General features: G+C 46.1%; 1 protein-coding gene across 2 annotated transcripts; it reads right to left on the bottom strand.

Annotated features, from left to right (window-relative positions):
- Positions 1 to 710: 710 nt before the first annotated feature.
- Positions 711 to 18,116, bottom strand: KLF10 (Kruppel like factor 10). 2 transcript variants are annotated; one of them, XM_043539232.1, is made up of 4 exons: positions 17,899 to 18,116; positions 4,014 to 4,250; positions 2,987 to 3,896; positions 711 to 2,087 (listed from the first exon to the last, which is right to left on the bottom strand). In XM_043539232.1, the coding sequence occupies exons 1-4, from the start codon at positions 17,989 to 17,991 to the stop codon at positions 1,828 to 1,830; spliced, it is 1,500 nt and encodes a 499-aa protein (XP_043395167.1). In that variant the 5' UTR covers positions 17,992 to 18,116; the 3' UTR covers positions 711 to 1,827. The 2 variants fall into 2 exon arrangements, with proteins under 2 accessions (XP_043395167.1, XP_007056166.1); XM_007056104.4 differs by lacking the exon at positions 17,899 to 18,116 and adding an exon at positions 7,339 to 7,772.
- Between the last annotated feature and the right edge of the window lie 5,235 nt (positions 18,117 to 23,351).

Here is a 23,351-nt window from a genome sequence, read left to right as displayed (position 1 = left end):
AGGCGCTGAGTGAATTTAGATACTTACAGGGTTCAGAGGGAGTTTTGTGCATCGCAGTGGCCCAGAAACTGAAACAGGGACTTGGGCACCTACCTCCTTTTGTGCATCCAGTCCTTTGTACCTGACTTACGTGAGCCAGATTTTGGTTGATGCACTCTCAGAGCTGGTCTACGTGGGGAAATTTACAAACAGAAATACAATTTTACTGCTATAGTCATACCGGTATAACTCCCTACATAGACACTTATTCTGCAATAAGAGTGTCTTGGAAAAAGAGCGCACAAAAGAAGTATTCTAGAAGTAGTGTACGCTTAACTGTACATTAAATTCAAGTTAGTTTTACAAGGTTTATAAATAAGAGGGCAACTAGTCTATCACTAATCAAGACTAACTAACTAATCACTATAACTAGTCTATCACTAATCAAGACTAACGCTGATAGACATTGTTGCACTGGCTGTGTTTTGTAAGCAATAACCCAATCAACATGCATCACACGGAGGTCTGTATTAAAATTGTTCTTTATTGTAAACAAGGTATAAAGTACGACATAAGAAGTATTGTGCAAAATTTTAAAGTAGTCATAAAAGATTACCTAGTACACTATTATCCAACTGTTTAGTTGTCTATATTTGTGTACTCAACATAAGATACACTAGAAAGATGGTTAGTAAAAGTTGATGCATTATTTGTCACAAAAATCTACAGTATTAATTCAAGGCTGGTGTGTTTACTGCCTTATTTTTACTTTACAAATAACTCCTAACTTTCTAATTTAATACAGTATAGATTATATCCTCATTATATAAAGACCATTTATCTCTAATAGAAATCATCTTCAAAAGTGACCTCCACATCAAGTAGCCTAGCATAACATACTTGTTCTTGCCTTCTTAATAAACCCACGTAATTTATTATTCTTATGGTTACATTTTTATTTTTTTAAACATACCATCTCAGTGTTTATGAAAAATGCGGTGGTATGGAATTTTGAAAGGTATAAAGGAAACCATAAGCAACTTGAAAGCAGAAGCATCATAGGATGCCTAAATATAACCAATTGTAATAATCATGAGCTTTCAAGAGGAATAGCAAAAATAGTATTAGCGTTCTATATTATAATAAATTAATGGGGATTTAGATACTTTTGGCTCTCTCTAGCCACTCAATCTATTCCATATTTGGACAGTAATGTAAAACTGGCATGACTGACATACTTGATACATTAAATACTGTATCAAGAGGTGCTAAGCCTCAATGCCCATCTCTCATGATTGGGCTGCAATGTAAATAGGAAAAAAAAAAGTATAAATATCCTATCAAGGAAAGGTGACAGCAGTAGGATAACTGTTTTATACTATCTCGTACAGATGCATTTCTGATCTACAAATCTGTACTATACATTGATATTTCTCTCTAGTCTGTGCTCTACTGAAAACTCATTACGTCTTTGAAAGCTGTAACTTTAGTTGGTTTCAAGAATTATCAGCCAACAGCTCTGCATGACTTATGTCTGACCACTCTATAGTACATACAAATAATCTGCATAAATTCAAAACCCTTCGCTACCTGTGCTGCTCTGCTCTCAAACCTTCAACCTCTTTCTCTTTTCACCAAGTCGAAAAGAAACCTGACATTCCATTATTAGTCACTGGTTCTCTCAGTAGCATTTCCTGTGACCAAGCACAGACTGCCTTTGCCTCTCTGCTGTAATGCCATCAACAGCTGGCACTGAAGAACTACAGACCTGGAGTAGGAGCTTTTATACATCACTGGTGGTATACCATAGTGACAGCAGTTAGTTCTGGTAACTTTTCAGGAATTCTTTCACTGTGCAGGTGTGGATGCAGGTGGCACAACAATGTCATTTAGCTTGCTCACTTCCATTTGCCAGTTTGGTAGCTTCTTAGCTGACAAATGCCGCCGTGCATGCTTTGTTAAATGGTCACTCCTCATGAACCGCCGATCACACATCGGGCAAGCAAACTTCTTCTCACCAGTATGCGTTCTGCGATGCCGAGACAGTTCATCAGATCGTGCAAATCTCCTGTCACAGCCTTTCCAACTACAGCTAAAAGGCTTTTCTCCTAAAACAAAATAGAAACATGAGCATTTATTTAGCAAAGATTTTGCTTTTCACTGATATTATGTTTGACTTTTTTATAACCAATTTCTACTGTGACAATCAAGACACAAATAAACAACCAGCAAACCCAGAGACAAACAATATTACGATGGTTTTGACAGTGCTAACTCGAAAAGTCACCATCATTAGGTAGCCAGCTGTACAAAGGGTCAGTGCACTAGCCTTTCATCACTGGAAAGCAGAGTTCAGCTTGTGCTTTATGTTTCAAAACAGTTATATTCTCATCCTTATCTTCATTTATATACATTACGAAACCATGACAGCTTTGCGTGACCAGCACCCGCTGCTGAAAATGACGTCTATACTAAAAACAAGAGGGATGTTACATGACAAGCTGAAGTGCGCCAGTGGAGCTGTGTAAACATACATAGCCCCTTATCCTTTACTAGTGTGATTAGATTCACTACCAGGTTTTTTTAAAGAACTGCCGGACACCTGAAGGAATGACTCTCTGGGGTGTTAATGTTGAAGGTGAGAATGCTAGTCACCTCTCCTTTTTGAGGCATCCTACCAAAGATTATGCCATGTATTAACACCTACTGGCAAAAGCAAGCAATAGCACTCTGGGACTACCCCACAATGCTAGATTATGTTCAGTCAAGACAAAAAAAAAAATCTTTAGAGATGTACAATGTTAAGATAGCTTTAACTGAGGTAACTAGAAAGGTCACCATTATCAGGAAGCCAGCTGTACAAAGGATTAGTGCACTAGCCTTTCACCTCTGGAAAGCAGCAAACATGAACAAAATCACAACTCACTAGAACATTGATAAATATTAGCACAAATATACATGAAAAGCTTTCTTTGAAATTCCTACTATCCACTGCTTAATGACTTACCCGTGTGTGTTCTCACATGAGCCTTCAAATGAGAGCTCTTGAAATAAGTCTTTCCACATCCTGGATAGTTGCAAATGTGGCTTCTTATTCTTGATGAGTCAATTGGTGGAGTGATTTTTGCTGCAGAAGGTGTAAAACCTGGAGCAGGAGCAATAGGAGAGAGTCTAGTGCCATTTGGACTAATGTTTGGAGCCTTTGTGTTCTGCACAACCGGCTGGGGCACAACAAACATAACGGCACCTTTAGGAACTTGAGTTCCCATGAACATCATAGGCTGGCAAAGGGTTGATTGTTGGCTAGAAGGAGTGGTGGGCACTATTGCTGTCACAACAGAGTTGTTAGTAGACAGAGGAACCATCTGGCAAATTACTGGTACAGATGAGACACCACTTGCTTGCACAGCAGGTGAAGATGCTATCATCGATGACTGCTGTACTGATCCAGGAACAGTCTGCGGTCTACTGGTTGAAGTCTGGATCAGGGACAATGGACTGACAGCTAGTGCTGTACTTGTTTTTTCTTCTAAAACTGGAAGTTTGTCACTTTTGTAAGTTGCTCTGTTTGGTGACACAATTGCACAAGGTGGATTTTGTTTTGCAGTTCCATTATTCTGTATATTTATTTCCCTTGAAGTATTGTTCTGATACTTCAACACACTAGCTGCTCTCACTGGACATGTTCTTTGATTACAAAGCTGAGCATCAGCTGTATGGCGAATAACACTTGTTGCTTGAGCTTTCATTGGTCTTGGTGCTGGAGACATTTCAGTCTCTTTAAAAGTTGCTGAAGGAACAGGCTTTGAAATATCAGACAATAATCTACATTGTACAGCAGATGGCGCTGCTGCTGCTGGCAGATGAATTACTTGAGACATCTCAAAATCAGAAGGGCTGTAGGGTGGAGTCAAGCACTAAAAGGGGAAAAAAGATGCAAGTAATGAGACATCTATTCAGCACGATTATTTCTCACAGTTAATGTGATCTAAAAAACTTTAATAAGGCATGTACAATAATAGAATAAAGCTTACAAATGCTGGTATTGCATGAAAGTCAGCTGCACCAGGTAGAAGGTTATCATCAGTTTCTTCTGACATATCAGATGCTGGTGTTATAGGTCTCAGTTCGGCATATTTTTTGAAGTCTGATTTCCAGTTGCAGCTCATGGACATAAGGGCTTCTACGGCTTCAAAATCACTCTTTTCAGCGGTATTGTTCCAGGAACGTCTATTGTTTTGCTTTTCAGTAATCATCTCTATTCCTTCCTCCTAAAAGTAAAAAAGGAATATTTTTCAGTTTACGGTTAATTTAACTATTTATCAGTTCCTTCTTTAAAGAAAAATTACAAAAATTAAATGCAACCTGTAAAACATATTATACTTCATAGAACCTATTCAATATTTTTAAAGACACTCTACATTCCTGTTTCCTCTCCTAATACAGTATATAACTTTCATTAAAAGGTTAATATGAAAGAGGGAATCAGACTATCTGATGAATATTGTGTCTGCACAGCTGTCTAGTGAAATTATTTGGAACAAAATACAAAACAGTTTTTGAAAAGCAACAGTAAGTTACTCCCTTACTGCAAGTTTTGAATGACTGAAAGAAAGCTTGTTCCTTAAACTTTCCTTTAGTTATTTTGTACTTGCTGTTCCTTTATTCCATCCTGTAAGGATTTTAATTAGGGTACAATCTTAATGTTTTTGTTTGAATAAACTGAAAAGGGACAATACTGAGGCTGAGGCACAAAAGTTGACTGACTTGAATTGTGACCTGATAAAGTTGGTCAGACAATATGGAAAATGTTTCTGTTGTTTCATTCTGTTGTTTTACTCATATCATTTGAATATTAAAAACAGGTAAACACTATTTTGTGTAGCTGGAGGGTGGTGGGTGGGGAATGTTTTGGACTCTACAGGATCATATAGCAGCCGCCATTGCTGAAGCCGATGATTTTAGAGTGCTGATGCACAAACAGATATTTGTGTGCCTGAGCTCATTGGTGGGTGTCCTCAGTGGACAATTCACACTGCAGGAAGCTGTGCCTAAAGTGCTCTTGCCAGGGCCCAAACTAGTGGAGCTTCAGCATGCATTAAGATGGAGCTGTTTGATCAAGCTTTTAACCAGCCTCTGGATAATTCTTAGGGGCAAGACAGGTAAGGTTTTATAGATGCTTTTCTAAAGGCCTATGTTTTGCAGATTTTGAATTTTATAAAGATGGAACATGTAATACTCAGAAGATGGTCCCTGAGAGGGCTAGGGAAAGGTTGTCCTCATTGGATTCTATAAGGAACTGGCCTATATTAAGAGAGACATGAGCAAAAGCAGCGGAGGAAAAAACTGCCTTTGGCTCACAAGGGAGGCAGCAGAGGCTCAGGGAGATCCTCGCTGGCAGACGGATCCTGTGTTTGAACCACGCTCACCTCAGTGAACCTCTGTGACTCACTCTCTCCATGCCTGCACTCAAACCACGCAGCACCGCCCCCGCCTCTCGCCCATTGGTCGCCACGGTCAGGCACCTCAGAAGCCGAATGGCTGGCACAGGGCCGAGGCGAGGTTGGGGCGGAGGCATGTGAACAAAGCGTGATCAGCGGCTGGTCCCAGGCACTCGCGAAACGTGGTGAACTGGGGACTGCCGCTCGGCGACCTTTCCCCTACTTGTGCGGTCTCTCTCTTCCCCCGCCTCCCTCCCCAGAGGGTGGAGGCTGAGCCAGGGCCCGCCGCCAAGCAGGAAGGGAGCCCGCCTGCTGCAGCAGTGAGCAAGGCTGACAGCCAGCCAGCCGCGTGCTTCCTCGCAGCTCCCGCCAGGCCAGAGCCACACGGAAGGGAGGGGGCGGCCTCAGTCCACCCCCGCGGCTCCCAGGAGAACAAGGCGGAGACAGCCCCTCCTCTCCAAGGGCTGGGGCCGAGAGGTTCAGCACCACCACACCCGACGCTTTCCCGCGCCGCAGCTCGGGTTACCGCAGGGAGCCCTAGGAGGGGTGCTCCGGGGGGGGGCTCTCAAGGGAACGGAGACAGGGCGCTCCCTGTTCCCAGGCTGCACAAGAACCATTCGCCCAACAGGCACAAGCCCTGTCCGGAGCCTGAGCCCGGCCGACGTGTCCGGGGACTCTTGCATGGCGGGAGCTGGCCACGGACTCCCTCGCCCCGCCCGCTGCCTTCAGCCTGTCTCGTCTCATCTCACCCACCCCCGGCTGACCTCCAGCCTCCGCAGCCTCGCCCACCGGCTTGTCCCAGGCTCATCCCTCCCCGTTCGATCCCCCTCCCTGAGCCTCGCCCACCGCCTTCCTCACCCGCGAGGGAATCCCCCAGCGTCTCCGGCGCCCAGCCCCCACTCACCGCCCCTTTCCCTCACAGGCCCTCTCAGTCTTTTACAGTCACCCCAGTGCAGTCCGCCCCCGACCAAACCCTCCCCACCCACCCCTCGCTCTGTCACACGCACCCACCTCCCCGCCCTCCAGGCAGGGCTCCCCAACTACCCGCATCCTAGCGGCGTGAGCCCACAGCTCCCGGTACACACCACGTGCCCCTCCACTCGCCACAGGCCCCCCAGCAACCTCTCCCCGCCAGCGCCCGCAGACCGATGCCCTGACATCCAGTTCCCCAGTAACCTCCCCCAAACAGCCCCCCCCGACTGCCTCCCTCTCTGCCATCCCCTCTCCGCAGATCACCACAGGTTCCCCAATAACCCTCCCCTAATCCCTCCCCCCTCTCTGCAGATCAGGCTCCCCAGTAACCTACCCCAGCTCCGCCCACCCACTGCCTCCCCCTCTGCCATCCCCTCTCCGCAGATCACCACAGGTTCCCCAATAACCCACCTCCGACTGCCTCCCTCTCTGCCATCCGCTCTCCGCAGATCACTACAGGTTCCCCAATAACCTTCCCCTAATCCCTCCCCCCTCTCTGCAGATCAGGCTCCCCAATAACCTACCCCAGCTCCCCCAACTGCCTCCCTCTCTGCCATCCCCTCTGCAAATCAGGCTCCCCAATATACCCCCCGAGTGCCTCCCTCTCTGCCATCCCCTCTCCGCAGCCCCACCAATAACCTCCCCGCAAGACCCCGATTCTCTCTCCAGATCCCACAAGCTCCCAGTAACCTCAGCCCCAGCTCGACTCCTCCTCTGCCGCCACAGGATTCCCAGCAACTCCTCCCCGCAGCTCCCCAAAGGGAATCCCTTGGGGCATCGTACCCCAGACAACATCTCTCCCCCTCCATCCTCCCCGGGCTGAGCCCCTTCTCCTCGTGCCCCGCCTCACGGCGCGTATCCACCTCTCCCCAGGTGCAGCTGATGCGGGGAGGGCTCGCTGGGCACCAACCCCCCAGGACTAGGGAGCGGGAAGAGCCGCACTTACAGCTGGCTGGTAGAGGGAAGCTGCGAAATTCAGCATGGCCCTGCTGGGAGGCGCCGTGGCTGGGAGCTGCTCTGATGCTGATGCTGCAGCTGCTGACAAGAGCTTTCACCCCAGGCGCTCTCTGGCCACTGCCTTGATTTTCCTCTTTTTGTTCGCAGCTGCCCATTCGGCTGCTGGTTCCACCAGCCCGGCGTAGGGGGAGACCGGAGCTGGCCGCGGCCAATCCGCTGCAAAGGTGTGTGAGGCGGCGGCCAATGGCGAGCGGGGGCACGCGTGATCAGCGGCTGCCCAGCGGCATGGAGAGCGTGTCAGCTCTGCGTGTGCACTAGCCCCGGCAGCGTGTTCCCGACGCAGCCCTTGGGTAAGTCCCGACGAGGGCTGAGTCAGTGTCACGTCTCCTCTGTCTCCCTCTCCGGATCCATGTGGGAGAGGCGCGCCCGAGCGGGGGAGGGGGCAGCAAGATACTTCCTGTCAAATGAGATCATACCGCTGGGGGAGGGGAGGGCATAGATCATGTCTCCGCATCTCCCTTCTCATCCGACTAGCCGGGGCTTGTCCTTGCACCACTCCCGAGGTCTCAGGTTGGGTAGGGGGTACTTTGTCCAGATTTTTTTGGAGGGGGGATTTCCTGTGGGAGTCCAAATGGCTGTACCTAAGTGACATCAAATGGAGCAGTTTACAGTCACCAGTAATAGCTGCTATTTATTATTTTATTTATGGTCTCCATCTGAGCAAATATTAACCAACTTTTCACTGCAACTCCCCTGTGAGGTATGCAAGTATTATTATCTTCATGTTACAGATTGGGGACTGAGGCACAGAAAGATTTGTGATCCCGGGGATGAGTGTGGCAGAGCCTGAAAGAGATCTCATACCCAGCCTTAACAGGACCATCTGATACTCTTACCATTTGAGTGGGTTGGTCAGTGTGATCCATGGAGGCTACAAGTTCCAATATTTGTTGCTCCTAGGGGGCCTTCAATGCAATCAAAGGAAACAGCTGCTCAGGCTCCTACCTGTGTGTCACCACTCTAAATCCACCCTAGGTTTGAGTCCCAGTGACAATGAGTTTGCAGTTCATAGTGTAGAACCAGGGACATCTACGTCAAACACCTCACCGGCCACCGACACTACCAGGAGGTGTGAGCCGGTACAACATTGTGCATCAACTATGGGAAAGGGACTGAGAGACTTTTTCCATTGGACCATGTGAACTGGAACCATAAACTCACTGAACATTAAATCCCACCAAATGAGGGTAAATCCATCCTCATCATCGTATCCACTCATACTCCACACCTGAACATAGCATTATATGAACAACATAACCCCATATCTCAATGTCTGTACTTTGATCTGTTAAACTTTTACCCCCAATCGGGGAGATTGCAGATTATGTATTCCTTACACCACCTGTTCCTAAACCAAATTTCGCACCCCTTGATAATCTGTACCTTATTCCCTGATAACCAGAAACTTCTATGCTTAAACTCTGTACCGTTTTCTTTTTACTTCAACGTCATCTTAATAAAATTATTAAATGTGAGTGACTTTAATCATCTGTAGAACCCAGCTAAAACCTCAGTCCTATCCTAGGCTTTAGCCTGCTATTGGAACACTGTATATTACAGATGGCAACTGTGTCAGAGGATAGCCTTGGTGTAATTAGGTTCATTCAGCTGTCTTCCTAGTGGCTTGGCCCTTAATGAACCTGCATCCAAGGCAAGCTCTACTTGTCCTAGCTCCCTTATTATTATTGAGACTCAAAGGGGAAGATGATAACTAAGTGTTTTTCACACATGCTTGTTGGGAGCAGGCCTTGAGAAGAGGCAACTCATGGCTTGATTTCTCCTACTGGGAAGTTGGGACAATAACTGTAAGGCCAGCCTCATCTTAATCGGAGTGGTGCAGCTTATGTGGCAGTTAGTACCTATTTTACAGGTTCTTATATTGTTACCAAAACTGTGGTTTCTGAGTGCCTTCCATATATTAATGTATTCTCATAACACCTGTTATTTAGGAAAGTATTATTAGTCTTTTACAGATGGACACAGAAAGAGATTAAGTGACTTTGCCAAGATGGTACAGGAGATCTGTGGCAGAACTGGGAACTGAAACTAGAGTCACAGTCTAACACCTTAACCACAGCATGTGCTGCTCTGCCTTGATCTGAGAGAACAACTCTTGCTTGGATCAAGTTGGAGTACCTCTCGGGCTAGGACCCATTGTCCCCACAGACTATCATTATGAATCAAAGATGTAGATGAATGAGGGTCATACTGTTGCAGTCAGTGGGCTGTGTTTGATATAAGGACCAATGTATTGGTCCCTATATCTCTCAGTGATTACTCTGCTTACTGTAACTGTTGTTAGAAAAAAAATAAAATAAAAGGGCTTAGTAGTTAAAAAAATTTTTACACTCTGTTGTCCTGTGGAGTTGGTTAGAAACGTGAAGAGTGAAAACATCTAAACTTTTAAATTTTACATTTGTCAAACTTCATTCCTTTCTTAGTGCTGACTTCAGCTCTTTTAGTAGCACAGTTTTAAAATTAGTGTTCTACAGCATCTTTGTCCAAAACATCTTTAATAATGATGCTGTAGAAAGTACATATGGATCTGACCCAACTTCCATTAAATTCATTGGGAGTTGGATTGGGATCAGTGGCAGTTTAGATGCTAAATAGCAAACAGGAGAGTACCCACTTTTTTCTGCATTTCATAAAAATTGTTACTGTTCCTTGAATGTTAAACTTTATTTCAGATATTATAATACTTTAAATCTCTCTAATTTCTTTCATTCTAAAGGGTTCTAAAATACTTGGTTAACTATATACATCTAACACCAATGAAATGCAAGCCTGTCTTGGGTGGAGGCTGGCAGTCAACTGACACATTGCATAGTAACAAGGGGTGTGGGAATTTTGGCTAAGGACTGTCAAAGTCAGATTCAAGGCTCACAGAATTTGTCAGACCACTCTGTTTATTAGCGAAGCGCTTTGCCAATGCACCCAGATATGTGAGCCCCCTGCAAAAGCTCAAGCTAACTTATTTATACAGATAAGCCAAAGCCAATTTAACATAAGAGACAAAAGGAAGAGAAACTGACAAATATACATACATATCTTATTTGCATACTAACGTTTACCAATCTCCTAGCTCAGTAGGAGCTCTAAGTTAATTAGTTTGAGGACCCATTGTCTCACACTCCTTAATGTTTCTCTTCCTGACAACTATATTTCAACAAACCTTTCAAGCAGCATTTCTTTAATGAATTATAATTTAAATATAATTCGTTCTACTTTCACAATCCCTCCTTTTGGTCAAGCTACGCAATGACCAACAATTACTGGGTTCCACATATCAATCGTTCTTTATCTCTTTGTTCATCAGTGATATTTAAAATCATCAAATTAGCACTCTGGTTTGGGGCAGTTATCTGTGTAGCATGCCTGACACAATTTTGGATACAACAGGAAAGTAACTGAAAACATACAAAAATTATTAGGATTCCAAACAGGAGAGTTAGGGCTCCCTGAAACAACCAGTTTTCTATGCCAGAGAAATTGAAAAGGTTACTTAGCCACTTCCATAAAGAACTTGGCTCTTCGTGGGGAAGATATGCGATTTGTTCTAAGTGGCTAGCACGATCTATTACGTCATTGGTGTTGTCTGGTATATACACACAGCAGTCTTTTGCAATAAGAGCACAAGTCCCTCCTTTTGCCGCCAGCACTATGTCCAATGCCTGACGGTTTTGGAGGGCCATCTGTCGGATTGCCCCTGTTTCTTTGGCCAGGGCTCTTAAACTTTCTCCGGTTTTATTTGCCATTATTTCAACTACTGCTTGTAACCTTAGGAGCCTTTTTGCATGGTGTATTACTCCCCCTAATGGTATTAAGGAACCGCCAATGGCCTCTTCCCAGGTTAAAGGGCTTATGTTATTTACATACCATTGGGCATCTGTTAAGCCCCTTCTTTTTCGCCTGAAATTGCGGAGGCGTTCTTGAGGGAAGGTTCCTAGCACTCGGAATTGTGGGAAGAGTCGGGCGGATAAACAAATTCCTGACCAATTAGCTGGTAGTGCAGTATAAGCTCTGGTCCCACACACCCAGTGATGGCCCATTAAGGCCAGGAAGGGTTGGTTGCACCCATTTGTCATATAGGTGTTTGCAAGGAAGGAGTAGTATCCCACAAAGGGTACAGGGTAATTCTCCTTACGAGGAGTGATGTTATTTGCATGACATTGAAAGATTGTATTGTTTTCACTAAGGTTACTGTAGGTGGGAACATGAGAGTGATTTCTCTGTTTGATCCCAGGTTGAGAAAAAATTCATATCTCCATACCCGGCCCGCCACTTTTTAGTTTTGTTTGAATAATCCCATACACCACTGGCCACAATATGCTGAAGGCAACGGCTTTTCCCCAAATCCAGCACTGTCCCATTACACACCCAACACCAATGACCTTTTCCCTCCACCACACTTATCCATTTATTCCCACCGCTTCCCAAGTGTCATTGCTGTTCCATATTTTGTTAAACGGATGAGGCCCTCCAGTGAGGTCTGGGGACTTGAGTGGGATAGCCAGGACAGGAACACCAGTTTGAGAGTGGGCTGGGGTGTGGTTACAGTTAGAAATATTAAGGGTCTGAGCTATCCACACCTGCTGCTGGATAAAAGAATTGTCATCGTGGTCTCCCCAGACCGTAAGATACCAGCAGCCGAGGAACAGGCAGAGGCGCATGTTGGAGGCAAGGCTCTTCTGGTTCTGACAACCTCAACTGAGGGAACCGCAGTCACGGTTTTATGCCCACCAGGCAGTAGGCGCTAGGCTCACTACTGCTTTTTTTTTTTTTGTTCGTCTGTTTCTGGCAACCCTTACGAGAGCATAGATTGTAAGGTATTGCAGACTGTTCCTCTATGTCTTCTTCTGGAGTCAAAATTGACTTTGCGTTGTCCTGAGGTGATGATTGGTTCTCTGGGGATGGTGCCTTCTTACACTGTGAAGCATGTATCCACGCTGCGATGCCAGATAGTTTAACAGCTGTCTGTGTAGTAAGCAGTACCTGATGAGGACCCTTCCACCGGGGCTCCAAGGCGTGCTTTCGATGATGGCGCCGTACATAGACCCAATCACCTGGCTCGAGGTTGTGGCAAGCGTCGGCGGTGGGTTCCGTGGGCCAGGTGGCTCGAACCTGTGAATGGAAGTGACTTACAGCTTGCATCAGTCCCTTGCAATACTGAAGGAGCGTGCTGTGGGTCAAGTTCAAATCTGGAACGGGAGTAATGGTAGTCATAGCTCGCATAGGGCGTCCCATAACAATTTCAAAGGGACTTAATTTATGCCTTTGGGATGGAGTGGATCTCATGTCCATAAGCACTAATGGTAAGGCTACTGGCCAGCTTAATCCTGTAGAGTCACAAATTTTAGCAAGCTCATTCTTAAGTACACCATTTCATCTTTCAACTGCATCTGCACTCTGTGGGTGTTAGGGACAGTGCAACAGGTGTTTGATATGCAATATATGGTCCAGGTGTTGAACAAGTTGTCCAGTAAAATGTATATCCCGATCACTGGACAGAGTAGCAGGAATTCCCTTGGCAGGCATAATATGATTTAACAAACATTTGGCAACAGACAGTGAGTCAGCCTTGCAACAAGGAAAGGCTTCAATCCAACCCGAGAATAAACATACCATAACCAATATAAATTCATATTGTTGACACTTAGGCATTTGTACGAAATCAAGTTGCCAATGCAAGAACGGTGCTTGAGGCAGGCCCCGGAACCCCTGGGCCATTTTTACAGGTTTACCAATATTATGGCTTTTGCAAATGGTATAGGCTGCACAGTGGCGGGCTGCAAAAGAGCAAAAATGGGGGGCCCACCATCCTGTCTTAGTTACAGCAGAGACCATCCCCTCCTTTCCGACATGTGAAACACCATGTAGCAGGGCGGCCAGAGACTGGTAGAGTGAAAAGGGGGTTACAAAAGCTCCAGTAGGCGAGCGCCAAAGAGAATCAGGATGTAGAGAGCAACCTTGGGCAACCCAGGATTCTTTCTCGGTTTCTGAGGCAGAGTCTTGGAGCAGGGTGAGGTCAGTGAGGGACGGTGGCGGTATAGAAACAGAAAGGGAACCTAGAAATGCATCTGGGGAAGGTTCTATGGCAGCAGCATGTTTAGCAGAGGCGTCAGCAAATATGTTACACTTAGCAACATCAGTATCCGCCATTGAGTGGCCAGGGCACTTAACAATAGCTAGGGCAGAGGGAAGTAAAACTGCATACAGGAGGGCAGCGATGTAGGGCCCATTTTTAATAGGGGTATCGGCAGAGGTAAGGAAACCCCGAGTTTGCCAGAGGGTACCAAAGTCATGTACAACCCCAAAAGCGTAGTGGGAGTCAGTGTAAATGGTGGCGGAGCGTCCCTCCGCCAAAAAGCAGGCACGGGTGAGGGCAACTAATTCAGCGACTTGTGCTGAGGTTACAGAAGGTAAAGGCGCAGCTTCCAGGGTTTCAGAGAGTGAAACTACAGCGTATCCTGCAAGGAGATGACCTTGGTCATCTCGAAAACAGGAACCATCAGTAAATAAAACAAGGTCAGAGTTAGGGAGAGGGACATCAGAAAGGTCAGAGCGCGGGACGGTGACAGCAGAGACAGTTGCAAGGCAGTCGTGGGGATCACCGTCATTAGACAAAGGAAGGAGAGTGGCAGGGTTTAACTGAGAACAACGCTTTATGGTGATATATGAAGCTGATAGTAGTAAAAGTTCGTACCTGGTAAGGCGGGCAGAGGAGAGGTGGCCTGTGTTACTTTGTAGCAGGAGAGTTTCTACAGAGTGAGGGACCAGGAGGGTAAGAGGAGAGCGGAGAACAAGGGAATCAGATATTTCGACTAGGTGCGCTGCAGCAGCCACAGCACGCAGGCAGGGGGGTAAGCCTTGGGCAACAGGGTCTAAAGTGGCAGAGAAATAAGCCACTGGGTGGTTCTTTTCTCCGTGCATCTGAGTGAGAACTCCAAGTGCACACCCAGATTGTTCGTGGCAGAAAAGGGTAAAAGGCTTAGAAGAGTCAGGCAGCCCTAAGACAGGGGCAGAAGCCAAACCCTGTTTGAGGGAAACAAAGGCAGAATTGGCCTTAGGGGGCCACGGCATGGGGTCAGGCACAGAGAATCGAGTGAGTTCCTGGAGAGATTTTGCAAGGGAGGCATATTGGGGAATCCATTGTCTGCAAAATCCAGCCATGCCTAAAAACTTCCGGACCTGGCGTGGGGAGCGGGATTGGGGAAAGCTAAGGATAGCTTGGACGCAGGTGGGAGAAAGTGCACGGGAACCCTGGGAGAGGAGAAAGCCAAGGTATGTGACAGAAGCTTGACAGAGTTGTAGTTTAGAGCGAGAAGCTTTGTGACCCTTATTTGCTAGGGCAGTAAGGAGCACTAAAGAGTCAGTTTCAGAGGCAGACAATGAAGGGGAACAGAGGAGTAGATCATCTACATATTGGACTAGTGTGGACCTGGATGGGAAAACAAGGTCAGCAAGGTCTCGGGCTAATGCTTGGGAAAAATATGACGGGCTTTCAGTATACCCCTGGGGCAGTGTGGTCCATGTGTACTGTTGCCCCTTGTAAGAAAAGGCAAACAAGAACTGGGAGTCAGGGTGAACCGGACAGAAAAGAAAGCAGAGCACAAATCAACAACAGTAAAATGAGTTGCATCTGGTGGGATAGAAGCCAGAATCTTTGAGAGAGGCAAGTTTTGATTCTGTCCACCTATGATTTGTCTCTTCCCACCACTGCATGAAACAATCAACCTCTCCTTTTGCCAATTTAGTTTCAGGTTGGCCGAGTTTGTCTTTTAAGACGTCTACTCGGTCTTTGTCCCAAGATCCTAACAGTGGCCACTGAATTTTGGGATTCTCCTGAGTTAGCCTAGACCATTTTTCCAGAAATTTACAGGAGTCCGGACCCTTCCTAAAATACATAAAATGAGCCAGCATTCCTTTAGGGAACTGTCCCGACTTAGACATCTGGTTACACATACAGGAGGACTTTACACACCAATCACACAAGAAGGAAAGTCGGGTTCGTCAGAGCGATGCCCGGTGCAACACACAAAAGGAGCCCACAGGCTACTGCCTCAGTCGCCCTTGCTTTCAAACCAAGGGTTTTACCCAAGGCGCGGTGCGGCTGCGATTGTGCAGATTTCACTCACTCAGATCGTGGGGACAGGAACCCTTTGGTCAGCCGATCCCCGGACGGAGACGGCGACCAGACTCAAACACACCACAGGGAGGACGGATAGACACAGAGACAAGACAGTCCTCAGTCCGGACAAAACACAAAAATAATTACCTGACCAGATTCCTGATGTCAGATCCCGGGATCCCTACCAGAACAGAGTGGGAACCAACAGGTTCAATGGCGTAGACTTCACTGTGGTCATGCACCCTTCCGTTCTGGCGGAGGACCATTCGGGCCAGGTGCCGGCTTGCCACGGCTGTCCTAAGAACGGTCAGGAGTCACACGGCCCCAGTGAAGACAGTTGCCATCTCAGTGGGACCTCCAAATTGTCAAAGTCAGATTCAAGGCTCACAGAATTTGTCAGACCACTCTATTTATTAGCGAAGCACTTTGCCAATGCACCCAGATATGTGAGCCCCCTGCAAAAGCTCAAGCTAACTTATTTATACAGATAAGCCAAAGCCAATTTAACATAAGAGACAAAAGGAAGAGAAACTGACAAATATACATACATATCTTATTTGCATACTAACGTTTACCAATCTCCTAGCTCAGTAGGAGCTCTAAGTTAATTAGTTTGAGGACCCATTGTCTCACACTCCTTAATGTTTCTCTTCCTGACAACTATATTTCAACAAACCTTTCAAGCAGCATTTCTTTAATGAATTATAATTTAAATATAATTCATTCTACTTTCACAGGACCCTGGAGCAGAACCTCCTTCTTATGAAAAGTGCTATGGGATCTTTAACTTTCACACACAACAGGCAGGACGCATCCTAAAGGCTCTAACACAAGCAACTTCTTTTGTTGTCTTTGGGAGGATGAAGAATTGCAGTACATTTTTAGATAGTACAGATAAGTATTTAGAATCCAGCGGGTGCCCCCATAATATATGTCATGATTTTAAATGCATACCAAATAATGGGTTAAAATATTCACAGTGTCCTTTTAATTAACTCCAAGAACCTGATTCTCCACTTAGTTGCACCATTGTAAATCAGAAGTAACATAAAATAAATGGAATGATGTCACTGTAAAACTAGTGTGAGAGGAGAATCAAGTCTTTTGTGCTTATTTTCCTTAGACAGAAACACATTGGTTAATCATTTGGGCTCTAGGAAATGCACACAGAGCAGTGCCAAATTCAGCATTCATTAACATTAAAGTAAATGTGGAGTCACTCCACGGAAGTTGATGGAGTAATCCATCCAGATTTACACCAGCGTACCTGAGAACATAGTTTGAAACACAAGTTTTATGTTTCCCACCAAAATAAGAATAAATTATTTAACAATTATCTTTCTTCCCATGTTGGAGTATTACGGATCAGGTTTCAGCAACCATCCTTCCAACCAACATGGACTGGACATGGACTCCTTTTACAGTCACCCTTAAGTCCTAATATCTTCTAGAGAGGTTACTGTTGAGAAATGAATGCCTCTTTTCCTCCTTGGCTGTCTGTGTCTTTCCTCTCTGTGTGTCCCATCCTCCTGTGCACGTTGTGCTGCATTGAAGCAGTGTAGCTGGACACAGCACTGCTTGGAATGAGTGTTATCAGGTCTGAACTCAGCGCTTAATACAGTGCTTTCTGTTATTGGTTGACACGGGGTGCTGCATTCAGCTAAGCCATTTCAAAGTGATATGTTGTCGTCAGGACAAGCGATACCTAACTTGGGTTTCAGATAGAGGCCCCATTCTCTCTGTGGCATGGTCTTCCTCTGTCTGTTCTTTTTAACCATCTCTTTAATGAAATGATAATACCAGGATGTATTGGGGGAGCTTCTCTGAAGCCCTCAGGCCCTGGTGCTCTCTTCTCTTGCTGCTTTTTTTTTTTTTTTTTATTATTGTGGCTTCTCATTATCACGGCAAAAAATGTGCTCTTCTTTTGTGTCATGCACTCCGTACAAGTTATGAGGATGAGAAGGTGGTTGAGTTTGGCAGCATCTGAAAAAGTATCACCTCCTGCAAGGCTGTTACTTTGGTGGTTCAGTGCACCATCTCATCTCTCCTGCATTGGGCCACTCCCCTCACTCCTGTTCTGCTCCTCCAATAGCAGCTCACCACCTGCAGATGGGAGCTGACAGCAAGTTGGTTATATCCTGCTGTTTTGCTTGTAAGCATTACATAATACTTTGCATATCTGAAGGTGAGAAGTGCCATAATAATAGTGCACAAAACACTCTGGGATATTTCAGTCTGAAGGTAGAGTGAGGATACAAAGTGAAAGCTGAATGCACAAATTCATTGGACAAGAATAATTCTAACAAATTCTTAAATTATTTATTTTTTTAGCTGAGAAGACACATTCTGAGGTGTTACCTTGATTCTGCAGTTGCCACTGAAATTCTGTGCATGGGGATTCCTTTCCACACAACTGCTCATACTCATTTCCTTCCTACTGGGGTACTCCATGCCACACACCAATGGTGCCCTTCTGTCTTTCCTCTGTTCTATTCTATTCAGGTTATTTATACTGCTTTCATCACCATGGTATCTGAGAGACCCATTATCTCTCTGAAATGGGAGAGCCTATGTATTTTGCCTTTTGGTTACATTATGTAGCTTGTAGCAATATTGAGGATCTGCTACTCTTTGGCTGGTTTTTTAAGACCTCTAATCTAATTGTGAGGAGCCCAATCGGCTGAAAAGCCCTTTTCTAGATTTCTTGAAAGAGATTTAGTATACTCTGAGCCTCACTCCCTAACAGCAGCGAACGGTTGTTTATAAACTAATCCTTTGGTTCCCACAACTCAAGTTATGCTTCAGCAGGAGAAATTGTATTAACTGTTACTCTTAGGGTTTGATCTTTCTCCTGCTGAAGTCAGTGGGAGTCTTCAGTGGGAATAGATCAAGCCCTTAATGTACTGTACTTCATCAAAAGGCTCAAAAAAATCCCTTAGGCATCCTCATAAGCACAGATTCTCCTAGCTGCTGCCCCAAGCCCCCACTCCCAGTTACATAAATAACTGCTGTGCGATTGAGGTAGGAGTCACTCAGTGAAATTTTATGGCCTCTCTTATGCAGGAGGTCAGACTAGATGATTGTAATAGTTCCTTCTGGCCTTAAAATCGATGAAATATTTCATTTACTAGTATGCTAGAGATTAATCCAGAATAATGACAACAAATAACAATTGTCTGTGTAAATGAAATGAGTACATTGTATGAAATACTACTTCCACTTCTTTTTTTTTTTTTTAAAGAGTTTGTTGACTTACCCTCTAAGGCCCACTGCAATTACAGAAAGTTGCTGGTAGGTCTACACTGCAGCTGGGAGCTAGTGCGGCTTGAGCTAGCACATTACAAACAGCAGCATGGACGTTGTGGCTGGCAGCAGCTCAGGCTCTCAAGTCCACCTGAGCCCCTTGGCTTGAGAGCCCGAGCTGCTAGCTTAAGCAGAGCTAGTTTGAATGTCTACCTGGCAGCAGTATAAAGAGACCCTCAGTCGTCAGTGAAAGCTAATGATATACAGTACTCTCCTAGTGGGGGGGAGGGGAAAGAAACTACTCAGAGAAATTCCATCGTTATGTTCATACATAGGTCAAAAACAGAGTATTTCTTTAGTTTATCTATATTGAGGCTTGATTCAGTGCTCACTGAAGTCAGTGTACGGACTTTCATTGATTTCAGTGGGCATTGGATTAGACCCTTAAATTGTATGCACTTTGGGGCAAGGACTGTGTCTTTGTGTTTGTACAGCACCAAACATGATGGGTTGGAGTCTCTGGGCACTGCTGTAGTATAAATATTAAATCACTCACATTCTCAGGTGGCCCTTCTCAGTCAGTTTTTCCTTTTCTGCTCTTTCTTCCTCTTTTGCTCCCTTCCCCTTTTCTTTCTTCACTGCACTTCGTTATTTTCACACGTTTATTTTGGCTTCCTCTTAACGCTTTCTTTCTGACTCACACCTTTTTTTGTTGCCTCCTCAAAGGGTGACCTTCTGCTGTTGCTATACCATCTTCAGATATCCACTACTCACCCACCGCTTTCCAACTGCCACCCCCAATTAACCCCTGCTAACCTGGCCCCGCCAACTGCCATTTTCATCTGGCCCTGCCTTAATTTGCACCTGTTCCCAGATGCTCCTTCCCATCCATCATTTCCAGACTGCCTTCTCCCAGTGCACTGTGTCCCACACAACCCCCTCCCAACTGACATTCCCAACACGCCCCCTTCCAACCTGCCCTGTAACAACTGTCGTTGTCAACCCACCGCCTCCCCACTGCCCTTTTCAGTTAAATTCTTCCAACCTGTCCCTTGCCAACAGTCATTTCAAGCTGCTCTCTTCAATGGTGTTTCCCATCCTGCACCTCCCAACTGCCATTTTATACCTACCCCTTGCAACTGTAATTCCCAGCTGACAACTTCCCACCTGCCATTCACACTTGCGTGACCTAACCTGCTTGTTGCACTCTAATTCCCAAATGAAGCTTTCCCAGCTGGTATTCTCAACTGCCCCTCCCAACTGTCATACCCACCATGACCCTTCACAACTATCATTCTCACTTACCCCCTCCCAACTGTCAGTCTTGTCTGTTCCCTCCCAGTTGTCTATTTCCAGCTGCCATGGCACCTTCAGAGTCCAGCATGCCATTCCATCTCTTGTTCAAGGGACAGCATCCAAAACACTGTGCATGCTGCCTGAACATCAATACAGAATAGAATATCTCCCTGTCGGAATCCTGTTACAATTCTTCTTGGATCCTTTGGGCTAGATTTCAAATGAGATCTGGCCAGCAGCACAAAGGGGCTGAGTTCTAGCTGCAGTGGCCAGCAGGGAATTTCCCTGGTGTAGAGGAACTCCATGCTGGCATAAAGCTGACACCTGAGTGCTATGCCAGCTGCTCCTGAATCCTGCAGTGGGGTTACATCAAGGGGAAAGGAGGTAGGGAGGGGAAGAAGTATGGTGGAGTAGAATTTTGCTACACCTATCCTCCACTGACAGAGACTCCCTTAAGGACCCTATGCCAGTGACATACACATGTCAGGGCTGGGATTGGTGTAGATCAGCCCTCAGAATGAGGGAGCTGTAACCAGCTCGGTGACACTGCTGCCATTATCCTAAGGAAAGCTGCGTCTCAAGAGACTCTGGTCCTTTCTGTGTACTCAGAACTTCCAATTGGTCTAAACCTCTGCAGGGTAGTGGGAGTGGGCTTGTGTATGTTGTACTGTCATTTCCCCCTACTCTGCATGTTTGTCCCAGGGTATTAAAGAGAGGAGGTGGGTGAGGTAGTATCTTTTATTGGACCAACTTCTGTTGGTGAGAGAGAGAAGCTTGCAAGCTGCACAGAGCTCTCAGTTCAGTTCAGAGTGCTGCTCAGAAATACCATCCATGCTTCCGAGAGAGGAAAATGTGACAGCTTCATTTTCACACCTAGATCAGGGCAGTGGGTGTCGGAGGCAGAGAAGTTTGAGGGGGTGGGAAGGGAAGCACAGTGCTGAAGCAGCAGAAGAGTGTTGAGCAGTCAGGGAACAGGAGAGGAGAGAAGTGGGAGGAAAGTGAACAAATTAGAAAGTGAGGAGGGGGAAGGGAAGGGAGGAGACAAAGGGGAGGTCAAAGCGGGCCAGTATGTGGCAGTTGAAGGGATAGATATATTTTTCCCCTGCCTCTAGTCTGACTTGAGGGAAAAATGAATTGAAGCAGCATTCATTTCAGAAGTGTTTTGTTGGCAGGGCAGGTGACGAGTGGTGCAAAGGAGGGACAGTGTAATGATGTGTGGATGTTGTAACTGTGTGGTAGAGGTGGAACTTACAATTTGCACCTCTACCATGGGGGTGGATTCAAGGGAGGTGACAGCGTGTGTAAGGATGAGAAAGTGGATAGTGTGCATGGACCTGAGGGAGGGAGGTAAAGTGGGGAAAGGCAACAATGTGCACATGTAGCAATACAAGGCCAAGATCAGAGATGATACAGGCCCTAGGAAATGTTCGCAGTGTCCTGGTTTTAGAAGTAGTTTAGTTTTTGTCTGTCAGAGAAAAGACAGAGCTTAACTGAAATGAATATAAAGGGGATTCTTTATTAAGGCTCTGGAGACAGGCAGCTCCCTGTAGTTTCTTCTAGCAGCCTGCCTCCCAAGCTAACTAAGCACGGTTTGGCTGACTATTTTTTGTTGTTGTTGTTTCTTCCCCATGCTACATCACATAATCTATAGTCATTAAATGTAGCTACTTTGTGTGTGCATTTCACAGAATACTCCTCATGGCTTAGGGCCTCCTGTCTAAAAGCACTTGTGCCTGGTCCTGAGTCATCACTGCTCTAGTTTTGCCTCTCCTGATTGGTGCCTTTCAAGGGGAGGGATCAGAAGAGGGTCATAACCATGACGTTCTCACTCCTGCTGGTAGGAGACCAAGGCTGCCAGGAAGGGCAGTGACTCGGACACAAATGACGATCCTTCCTGAAGCCTAAGGAGAGCAAGAGAAACTGTTTGTGCTATCAAATAAACCGTTTCCAATAAATCTGTCCCCCGTCCCCCCTCCAGTATAGTCATTGGAAGCATTTGAACGATCACAATAAGCTCAAACTTAGTTATGCTTCTCATTCACTTTCCCAAACATGTTAACTACATTCATGTTTCTAAGAGAAAATTTGTGAAGAGTTTACAAGTATGACCTGTTTAGCACTTGTGCCGGGGTTATCTATTTGTATATGCCTGTTGCACTGGATTGTATATCTTTTATGCTGAATTTCCCAGAAAGCCTGCAGCCAGGAAGTCCAGCCCGCAGGTCCTATTCTGTTGATGCAGAAAACTGAATTACCATGGAATTGTGACGATAAACTGGGAGAATAATTGGCAGCATGTCGGGTTTCTGGTGGGGAGTCCCCAGGATTGGGAGGGGGATCCCAGGTCCCAGCCATGCACCTCTGCACAAACATCAACACTCCCTTCTAGGTGGGTCAGAGTTAACCTGAGGAACAAGCCCCTTACTTAACCATTGAACAACAGTTCTATCTATCCCAGGCAAAGCCAGGAATAGACCCATGTGAGGATCTCTAGCAGGGCTTACACAGACTCCCTTGTCTCTGACACAGCATACAGAAAAACAGCACCCCTTCTCCCTCTGCCCCCACCCCCCAAACGCCTGGCTAGACACACACAAGATCTCTGCTCCACACCAATGAAATCTCCCCCTCCCCACCCCTGTCCTTGGGTCAGTACAACCTGTCTGTGCACTCTGATGCTGGCATGTGATGTGAGCTCAGAATGATGTGTCCTGTTGTGTGGTCTCAGCTGTTCTGTCAGCTCCAGGCTAGGCATTTACAAGAATCCCCTTTTGCAAACAGCTGGCTCTCCTCCAAGCAACTCCCTCCCTGCTGTAGCTGAGGGTTTCTGCTTCCTGTGCTTGCTTCTTCCTTTGTTTCCTCTCTGAATTTTCCCAGGCTCGTCCCTGTTCGCGCATTCACTCAAACCCTGGCTGAGTTCAGAGTTAGTTCTGTGTCCTTGGTTTGGAAACCACCCCACCCCCCACAATCAGGTTTCTGCAGAGTATCAGGAAGGGGAGGAGAGGAAGGAAGGGAGGAGCTTTCTGGTTAGCCCCAGACCTGCCACCATGTAACACAAATGTCACCAGGTAGTAGGCACACCCTGTAGCTTGGTCACCCTCATGACTGCTATAGCAGTCGGGTACGGGGATCCCACCCCCACCCCCGGTTTGGGCCTTTGAGAACAGCAGGGTCCTCTGCCTCATTGCTCTGTTTCCTCCCCTGCCCCAGTTTCAGGCTTGGGTGCCTCCTCCCTGCTCTGCTCTTGCCCTGCCTCAAGGCCGGGACCAGGG

Source organism: Chelonia mydas, chromosome 2, assembly GCF_015237465.2.
Source record: "Chelonia mydas isolate rCheMyd1 chromosome 2, rCheMyd1.pri.v2, whole genome shotgun sequence".
Lineage (NCBI taxonomy): Eukaryota > Metazoa > Chordata > Testudines > Cheloniidae > Chelonia > Chelonia mydas.
This window is presented reverse-complemented; position numbering and strand designations above follow the sequence as displayed.

Excerpts from the sequence above, each read along its gene's own strand:
- KLF10 (XM_043539232.1), bottom strand. The coding sequence starts at position 17,991 with ATGGAGTACCCCAGTAGGAAGGAAATGAGTATGAGCAGTTGTGTGGAA. Across the intron at positions 4,251-17,898 it reads GTGGCAACTGCAGAATCAAG|GAGGAAGGAATAGAGATGAT; the intron begins GTAACACCTCAG and ends TTTTACTTTTAG. Across the intron at positions 3,897-4,013 it reads TTCATGCAATACCAGCATTT|TGCTTGACTCCACCCTACAG; the intron begins GTAAGCTTTATT and ends TTCCCCTTTTAG.